The 9,694-nt window shown below is 35.2% G+C and overlaps 1 protein-coding gene across 1 annotated transcript; it reads left to right on the top strand.

Moving 5' to 3' along the window:
• Positions 1 to 4,165: 4,165 nt before the first annotated feature.
• Positions 4,166 to 7,406, top strand: LOC149143234 (glyceraldehyde-3-phosphate dehydrogenase A, chloroplastic-like). The gene is made up of 9 exons (XM_089446323.1): positions 4,166 to 4,488; positions 4,619 to 4,741; positions 4,838 to 4,999; positions 5,129 to 5,317; positions 5,523 to 5,683; positions 6,033 to 6,097; positions 6,193 to 6,242; positions 6,458 to 6,879; positions 7,181 to 7,406. The coding sequence occupies exons 1-9, from the start codon at positions 4,375 to 4,377 to the stop codon at positions 7,314 to 7,316; spliced, it is 1,422 nt and encodes a 473-aa protein (XP_089302449.1). The 5' UTR covers positions 4,166 to 4,374; the 3' UTR covers positions 7,317 to 7,406.
• Positions 7,407 to 9,694: the final 2,288 nt, after the last annotated feature.

The raw sequence follows: 9,694 nt of genomic DNA, 5'->3' as shown, positions 1-9,694 counted from the left end.
CTAGCCCTACCAAACCAGAGAGGGGTCTCTATATGAAATCACAACCAAAGTTTGACTGGAATATAAAAGAATATTAGGCTAAGTATGCTAGGCTCAGGTAGGTTTTGAAATTTTTAGGGTTTGATGTTGGATCGGGAGTGAGAACCAAGTAGTTAGGTCAAAGTATCAAAGGTTTAAAACAACAAATGTATAGAGGAGCACGGTAGCAATACTTTGGTGATGGCTTTAGGGTTTTGGTGTTGGATTAGGGATGAAAACAAGGTCGCTAGGTCAAAGGATCAAAGGGTTACATCAAAAAATATATAGAGGAGCAAGGTAGCAATGATTTTGTGATGACTTTAGGGTTTTTCAGTGTAGTGTAGGGTTTGAAAGAGTAAAAAGGTCTTAATGAGCATGTGCACCATGAATTCATTAAGTGAGAAGGAAAATTACACAAAATGGTATTCCCATCAAAACAAAGCTTTTATGAAAAGAATTGTGCTTATAACCTTTAAAGAAAATCACTGAAGAAATAAGATATGGAAAGGAGAGATGTATATCATTCATGTAAAACTATAACAGAGAATTGACTTTTGGAGGCCTTCCCGAGGTCCAACTCAGGAGCTTGATGGCTCATTGGAAATATGTGGATGTCTTCTACAAGATGGTATCTTCAAGAGCTGAAAAAAAATGATTCTAGCCCTCCAAAAATGCATTCTCCTAGAGGTACTCCCAAAAGCGTAGCGTGCTCTTCAAAAAGAGGGTAGAGAGGTGCTTTTTAGGTAGTTTTCAGCCCTTTCCACCTACCAAAACTTGTTGAAGGTATGATACCAAAGGCTAGCAGTGATGTAAAAGTCATGAAGAATCTAAATATGCAAACCGAATGTCATTTGGAGCCTCCCAGGAAAATCGTAGCATGGGGCATGTTGCGTTTTCGACCTTATGACCATTTCCAAATATTGCCAAAAATTTTGGTTATTCTGTAAAACAAGGTCTCGAAGATGGAGCCATATCTTTCTACCCATAAATCATTTTAAAACACTGAGAGACATTTGTGTTCTTTCATATGTTATGAACAAAACCCTCCTCCATTTTTCAAAACTTCTTTCCCATTTGTTCAGAATCCAAGTTTGAAGTTGGTCACTCACAAATTGCAAAAGCGCAACGTGCTATCAGCAAAAACACAGTTTGGTCTTTGAGAGGGTGTTTGGAGGCCTTTATAGAGGATTTTTGGTCTCAAAGTGCTATGTGTGGAAATATTATGATGTCTGCTACACAATGGGGTCATCATGAACTAAAAACACTTTCTCCAAACCACCTAAAAATTCAATCTCCCAAGACTACTCCAGAAGTCCAGCAATTTTCCTGTAGCAACTATATTTTCGGAATTTCTCCAAAATAATAAGACATGTGCATAACATGAAGGCGGTTTTTATTCCTTGGTTGATGATTTACAAAAACCTCTTTCATTTTTTCCAAATTCATCTTCCTTACTTCAAAAACTAATTTTGAAGTAAGACTGTCCCAATGTGTGTCAAACGATTTGTCTCTTGGAATGATTTCTTGAGAAATGGTGAAGACATGATGTCATGTCCTGAATTTGGTTCATACCTACTGATCTGATCTCCCTTATTCCTCCTCTTCTCAGTAGTCTCAAAATCCATAGCAAACCCTAGCTCAATGGGAGAGGAAATTAGGGTTTGGTGTACGGAAAAACACATGATTTGCACAGTTTTTGAATCTGAGGGAGATGAAGGGTTAGGGTGTCTCTAAATTCTTAGGAAAATTTGGGGAGATAGGGATGGACGTTATGGAGTGAGGGGAAGTTGAATTTTTGGATTTGAGTGATGGGAAGGGATGTAAAACTAGCAAATACAGTCCTAGTCTAGAAATGCATAGTAGGGACTAGGGTTTGTGAGGAAAAGTGATGAAATGAGGAATTTGATGAGGGAAAGTGGGGGATATGGTGTATTAAGAGTGCAGGAGGGTAGACGAGTGCAAATGAATTTCTCCTTTGTCTTTTTTCCTTTTATGAGCCGAGTTGACCTCTTTTGAGTGGGGATGGGGCCTACTTGTTCTTTTCCAAGAATGATTTTGCATGTTTGAACCTTGTTCTTTTGAGATTTTTATGAGCATTATTACTTTTTGATGCCACATAACACTTGAAAACATAATTTAGAACCTTTTTATAAAATTTCCTCTTCCATTCATGATGACCTAAGTGTGATATGACCTTTATTTCATTTTTGATGGTTTGACTCCATCATGACACCTAATGGACCATGAAACCATGAATTTTACCATTAAACCTCTGAAATGACCTTTGACCATACGATGATAACTGACATAATGATTCTATCCACGACTCATGACTCATAACCATTCATGATGGTAGTACCAAAATGACTTTTTAAAACCCTAATCATGATGGAAGAGGGAAAACACCTAAACAAGCTAAACTAGTGACCAAATTTTTATTTGAAAACCTATTGAGACATAAAAATATGACCTTATAACTTCACCTAAGACATGAAAGAGACCATTTTATCACTAGTGACTCCTAGACACAAACATTGGCTCCATTGGGGATGGCAGCTTTGAAAGAGGTGTCATGAACATCGTAGACCAAGTTGCCTTATTTATTGGGCATACAGTCATATGTACAAAGACTAAATTAACATAAGTAATACAAACAGAACTAACCTGACTGAGTTACAAACTGAAAACCTGAACTGTAGACTAATTGCAAACTTTACTAGAAGATACTACTAAAAAAGATGCTCATAATTGAGCTTATTCATCACACCTACTCTGACTAATCCATACATCACCTGATCAAGTGAAATGGAACAGTCAATGCAACCATGTAAGCATTTTGTCTACTAGTTGAATTCTCCGCAAGTGCTTGCTAATGAGGAAGAAGGGAAAACTACTGAAAGGCAACTTCCATGAAAACTTGTAAATAGATTGAATCTTAATGAAATTGAAAAATCTTATTCAGTAAATATTTTGTGGAACAAAATAATATGATCTTTATTGGATAAAATGCATTATTTTTCATCCATATTAATACTTTTAGAATGGAAAATTTGAAGGAATGAACTTATAGAAGGATTTTTATTGACCAAACACAGTTTGGAAAATTGAGGTCTAGATTTGATTCCTTTTTGAGGCCTTAAATGATGTTTCTTCAGGGAAAATTCTTTTTGGGTTAGTGTGGCCCAAGCTCTAGCCATGTTAAAGGGCTAGTGTGGCCCAAGCTCCATGTTAAAGAGCTAGTGTGGCCAGCCATGTTAAAGGCTAGTATGACCCAAGCCCAATATATGATTCTCAACTACTTAGATGTCCTTGGGGCACTGTTTTCTCAAGCCAAAGGTTAAGTGGACACTTATCTCAACACTCACACCACTTGCAAAGAAATGAAAAATATTCTTTTAATAAAAATAAATTGTTTTTTCAAACAAAAAGCTAAGTGAGTAATCATTTACCACGACTCACACCACTTGCAAAGAAAAGAAAACAATTATTTGTTAAGAAAGGAATCATTTCAAGAGCCACATCATTGATTGAGAAAAGACAAATATTCTTTTAATAAAAAAAAGATATCCAAATTTTAATACACAATTTTAATGGAAGATTGGAGAAATTTTAGGAAAATATTATTCATTACCTTGTGAATATAATTTTTTATCTTTAAAAGAAATTGAATAATATCATACTCTTATTTAATAGTATCCTCTTAAATTCTGAATGGTAAGGAAATTCTAAAGAATTTTGCTCAACATGATTGGTTAACTATAATAATCTTATTATATGGCAACATTCTCTTGGAAAGAACAAATGCCCGTGTAAGCAAGACCCGATTGATCGACATTTCGACATATTTTGGTTGCCAATTTTCCTTTCCAAACAATATAAAAATAATACTCTAATACTTTTGCTTTAATGATAAAAATAAAAATATAAAAATAATAGTCTCGCGTAAGGATAACAACATACTTTTGCTTTAATGATCATAAAAGCACGTTTTACTTTAATGTCAAATTCAGGGGCCATCGAATTGAAAAATGCAAGAAAGTTGCGTGGAAGAATCAGAGAAAGTACAGGGCAACGTTATCGAGTACTTCCTTCAAAGAAAGAGACGGTCGAATACAAATACAATAAATATATTGCAAGAGAAGCCTCTGTCTCTGTGTATAACAAATCTATTGTATGAGAAGCCTCTTTGTGTGTCTCTAACAAATATATTGTAAGAGAAGCCTCTGAAGAATACAATATCACAAGGGAGTGTGCCTCTGTGTATAACTATATATATTGATAGCCAGACAGGCAGATGGATCAGTCAAGTCATCAACCAAATTGCAAGGTATTGTTGCAACCAATCTCTGATCAAGAATGGCTTTAGCTTCATCCGCACAGGTAGCCAACATAGCAGCCCCCGCTCGCGCGCGTCGCCCTGCAGCTGCCACATCCTCATCTTTGACCCGCTCGCTTCCTTCTGTCTTCAAGGTTATTTTCCTTCGCATTCATATATTTTGACTTTCTAATACAGTAACAGCTTCACTTCAGGTTTATTTCCACTTCACGTGCCGCTGCAAGGCCGAAATCATTAATAAAAATCATCTTGTGTGCACTGCAGAGAGGTGAAATATCAGAGTTTGCGGGGCTGAAGTCGACATCTAGTTGTATCACATATGGAAGACATGTACGGGAGAACAACCTCAGCCTCTTTGATGCGGTTGCCTCACAGGTTGTAGCTAAGGTGAGTCAATACTATTCCCAATCGTATTCTCTCATCACAGCTCGCGTGGCCATTCGTATTGCTGATTACTTTTTATCTGGTAACTGAAATAATCAGGCTGGAAACACGGGAGCCGTGAGAGGAGAAACCGTTGCAAAGATGAAAGTCGCTATCAACGGATTCGGACGCATTGGCCGCAATTTTATGCGTTGCTGGCATGGCCACAAGCGCTCGCCTCTTGAAATAGTCGCCATCAATGACACTACTGGTGTCGAAAATGTATGTATGTTATAACCAGGGAGGGACGGGAGCCTGTTCATATCACTGCGTATGTCTATATATATATATATATTGTCGATGTTTAGATTCTTTATAACGTTTAGTTTTACTTTTGTAACGTGAGTGTAGGCTGCCCACCTTCTCAAGTATGACTCAATTATGGGTAAATTTGAAGCTGATGTGGAGGGCGTATTTAAAGCGACTGATGCGAATGGTCACAGAAGCATGAGCGTGGGTGGGAAACAAATCTTTGTTCTATCTGAGAGAGACCCCTCGCTATTGCCATGGAAGGACCTGGGTGTCGACCTTGTCATCGAGGTAGGGGCATATATATTTTGAAATACAAATATATATATATGCTTCGACGAATACGTAGTAACTATAGTTGACAAAGATTTGGTTGAGCTTGAATTAATGCAATCTAATGATGTTGACAAAGATTTGGTTGAGCTTGAATTAATGCAATCCAATGATGTCGACAAAGATTTGGTTGAGCTTGAATTAATGCAATCCAATGATGCAGGCGACTGGAAAGTTTACAGAGAGAACCCAAGCTGAGAAGCACATTGCAGCCGGGGCTAAAAAGGTGATCATTACAGCACCTGGCAAGGGCGACGATATTCCCACATATGTTGTGGGAATCAATGACAGCGAATACTCTCACGACGCGCACGACATCATTAGGTTAAAAAAAGAAACCATCATTTCATTCCTTTCTCAGATCTGCCCTCCATAACTAACGTAGGATTTGATAGTATAGTTATATATATACAGTGACCATTGAGTTTTACCAGCGCAAAACGAGAAAGATCTACAGGTGGGCTGAATGTGTTCGAATAGTTTAGATTTAAATTTTAGTGGTGTGGAGTTATTTTGTGTGTGTGTGTGTTAGAGAAGATGCTTGATTTGACTGGTTTCTCAGCACGAAGGCTTTCTTGTTCCTCTTTCAATCTTTCCAGAATATACCAAATGATAATAATATCAATCCTTCACTCAATCTTGATCTTGATCTTGACATCACTTCACTTTGCAGTAATGGCTCTGGCACAATAAATTGCCTTGCTCCATTAATCCAAACCCTGGACAAAGAGTTCGGTGGTAAGTGATTTCTTCCTGATTTATGATATTTTTAACTAAGATGCGCAAGTGATAACAATAATAAAAATGGTGTCACTGTGGTGTGGTTGATGCAGGCATAGTGAAAGGGACTGTAGCTGCAACACTTTCATACACCAGTGATCAGGTACAGATTGGATTGTACTGTAAACATTTTCTAAAAAAATTACTGGGAAAATTTGCTAATTTCCACATTTCTTCATCACGTTTTAATAAATATAGTTCAATATTACATTAATGTTATTTTAAGAATTCTAACTCGACTAACTGTTATTGTTTCATATTACAGGAATAGTTAGTTATGGAAATGAACTAATTTCAGATTGGATGACTTTAATGCAGAGTCTGTTGGATGCAATACACTGTGACAAGAGGAGATCAAGGGCGGCGGCGCTAAACATAGTTCCAACAAACATCGATATATCCATTAATTCACTATCTCGAGTGCTACCCAGCACTCTCAATCTCAAGGACAAGCTCAACGGCATTGCTATGCGCGTGCCCACCCCCAACGTTTCTGTCGTGGACTTGGTAGTCAACGTGGGGAATAAGGGGTTCACCGTAGATGATGTGAGGAAAGCGTTCAAGAAGGCTGCTTCCGATGGACCCCTCCATGGTATACTCGCAGTGTGTGACGATCACTTGGTTTCCATGGACTTTCGCGGTTCCAACGCTTCAGCCACTGTAGATACCACACTCACCATGGTCGTGGGAGAGGACATGATTAAAGTGGTCGCATGGTTCGACAATGAATGGGCTTACAGGTATTCATCTCCTAACACAATGTTAATAATATGCTAGCATGCATATTATTTCATCGCACTGGCCCACTAAATAAATACCCTTCTTGCATTTTTATTTGAAGCAACTATAAATTACAGACTACATTGTTCAAGAATTAAACTATAGAATATTTTGATCGAATAATATATCCTAGTATATAGGACATTTAAGGCGGTTGCTGCATTGCCTTCTCACACTATAGCTTTTATTTACCCAAACTTTTAAATGGATGGTTATTTAACTTTTCTTATCTGTTTTTTTTGTTTTGATTGCAATAAACAGCCAAAGAGTTGTAGAGTTTGCACACACAGTGCATGCAAAACATGCAGTGGCCACGGGCGAAGTTCTTTCTCTTGTGGACGAGCAAATATGCACCGTCGATACAGAGCACATCGAATGCAAAATACACGACGTATAATTTTAGCGTTTGGCTACTCCCCTTCCCTCGTGTGTTTTCGCTAGAGTGCAAGAATAAAGTTAATGCAGCTTCCGTCGTTATTTGAATTCCCATTATTTGGCTTCCGTTACCCTGGGAGGAAAGAAAAAGGAACAAAAGGGTAACGGAACTTTCGTTGTTTTTTGAAGTCCCACTTTGATATTTTAATTAGTCAATTTTTTTATTATTAAAATACATATTTTTATTTTTAAAATTAATTGATTTCCTTTATTATTAAAATACACAATTTCATTTTTTATTTCTGTAAATTATTATTTTTTTAAAATAAATAATAATGTGGAACGGCCTCTTTTTATTGGAAGTGAGCATTTTAAATTTTTCTTTAATGACAAATTCCAATTGGACGACTAAAATTCAATGATAACCCCACTACATCAATGGATAGAATGCATGGAGGTAACTTCCTTGCATATCTAAATCAAGTGTTTAAACAAATCATATTCACTTCATCTAAACTTAGCTTTGTAAAACATGCATAACCTATTTTGAAAAGTGACTTCACTCTTGAAATGCCCATTACATTATGAAACGTCTCCTTAGACCACATGTCCACTTCAATTCAATTTTGTAATTCAATTTATAATACAATGTTTTTTTAAGAGATACATGTATTTCTTATTAAATAAAATTATTTATAACGCATTAAGAATCCATGATTACACTACATGACTCAAATATCATTCAAAAACATTTCCATATATCCAAGAACAAATCCTAAAAGAATCATCAAATTTTCAATAAAATATATCTCTCTGAAAAAAACATTAATATTATTTTAATAATTACCAAAAACATGTATCTTTTTCTCAAACAAAATAATGGTACAATTTATAACAATTTAACAAGCTTGCAATAATCAACTAACCTTTTCTCTAACAAAATAACCGTACAATTTATAACAATTTAACAAGCTTGTAATAATCAACTCCGGATAATCATTTAGGTTTTCTTAATATTAGGTTTAACAATAAGATTACTAATATTTAGTTAGGTTTAATAAAAGGTTCAATAATACACTAGTGTTAATTATTAATAATATTTTTTAGAAAAAAATATTATTAATAGTAGTATCAGTAACATTAATAATATTGTTATTAGCAATTATAATAATGTTGCATTAATAATGCTACATTTAATTTTATAATAATATTAGGTTATTTTAGTAAAAGATGGATCATATTATTATTGATTATTATTAATAATATTTTAACATTAAATCTAAGTAATATTAATATTAACATTTTTATAATAGCAATAGCAATTATATATATTGCTTACTTTAGATAAGCCGATGACGATGTTTCTTAGGGTTTTTTCGTTGTAGGGAGGAGGGATGTGCTAGCATCAAGATTCTTCACTCCCCAAAAGTGATCGTCGGCCTTTGGCATTGCGTAGTCATGCCGACTTTTGTGTAGGTCTAGGGTCGGGAAACATGCAGATTTACAAATGGGGTATTTGAGTTTTCATACATCATTCAAAAATGTTTCCATACATCCAAGAACAAATCCTAAAAGAATCATCAATTTTTCAATAAAATATATCTCTCTAAAAAGACATTAATATTATTTTAATAATTACCAAAACATGTATCCTTTTCTCAAACAAAATAATGGTACAATTTATAACAATTTGACAAGCTTGTAATAATCAACTATCCTTTTCTCTAAAAAAATAACCGTACAATTTATAACTAGCATTTGCACTAGATGTTGCAAAGGAAACGTCGTAAGCATAAATTGAAGAACGCAAATACAACAAAAAAATACTTTGATAAAGAATAAAAATATATTGAATGCTCAAATCAATGCCCCATTAACTGGAACCACTTAGTAGACATATCTATCAACATTAGGATTACACACAATGATCAGGAAATTCCCATATACAAACAACACCTTCCACAACAACCTTTTCTCACATCCACATTTTAAAAAATGCCTTGGAACATGATTGGAATCTCCCATATTACCTTTTTCATTATGCATATAAATCTTCCATATTGTTATTTTCATCATGAAGATTGTTAGTTCATTGTTGTAAAGTGTTAGTGTGTTAAATTCAATACTATAACTTCAACAAGTGAAAAACATTCCTCAATTACTATAATATGCATTCTTCTCTCACCATGTATTTTTTAGTCATTCATTACAAAACTTCCATCAAAGGGCACAAATAATATATTAACATGTATTTTCCCTTCATCCTTCTCATCAAAGAGCCAAGAAACATGAAATCCAAGAATGGGTGCTTGTTAAATCCGAATTGTTGTAATGGATGTGACCTGCCATCAAAAAGAGCATTCCCATCCTCAGATGAACACCATTCTTCTTTAGTTGACC

This window comes from Pinus tabuliformis, chromosome X (assembly GCF_031772625.1).
Source record: "Pinus tabuliformis cultivar Carrire ecotype Pingquan chromosome X, CPIR1, whole genome shotgun sequence".
Classification (NCBI taxonomy): domain Eukaryota; kingdom Viridiplantae; phylum Streptophyta; class Pinopsida; order Pinales; family Pinaceae; genus Pinus; species Pinus tabuliformis.
The sequence above is the reverse complement of the archived record's forward strand: the minus strand, read 5'-3'. Positions and strand labels throughout refer to the sequence as shown.

What these genes read in the sequence shown, in the direction of transcription:
- LOC149143234 (XM_089446323.1), top strand. Translation starts at nt 4,375, where the DNA reads ATGGCTTTAGCTTCATCCGCACAGGTAGCCAACATAGCAGCCCCCGCT. An exon ending in GACGCGCACGACATCATTAG is followed by an intron (nt 5,684 to 6,032) that starts GTTAAAAAAAGA and finishes TTCACTTTGCAG; the next exon opens with TAATGGCTCTGGCACAATAA. An exon ending in CCTGGACAAAGAGTTCGGTG is followed by an intron (nt 6,098 to 6,192) that starts GTAAGTGATTTC and finishes TGGTTGATGCAG; the next exon opens with GCATAGTGAAAGGGACTGTA.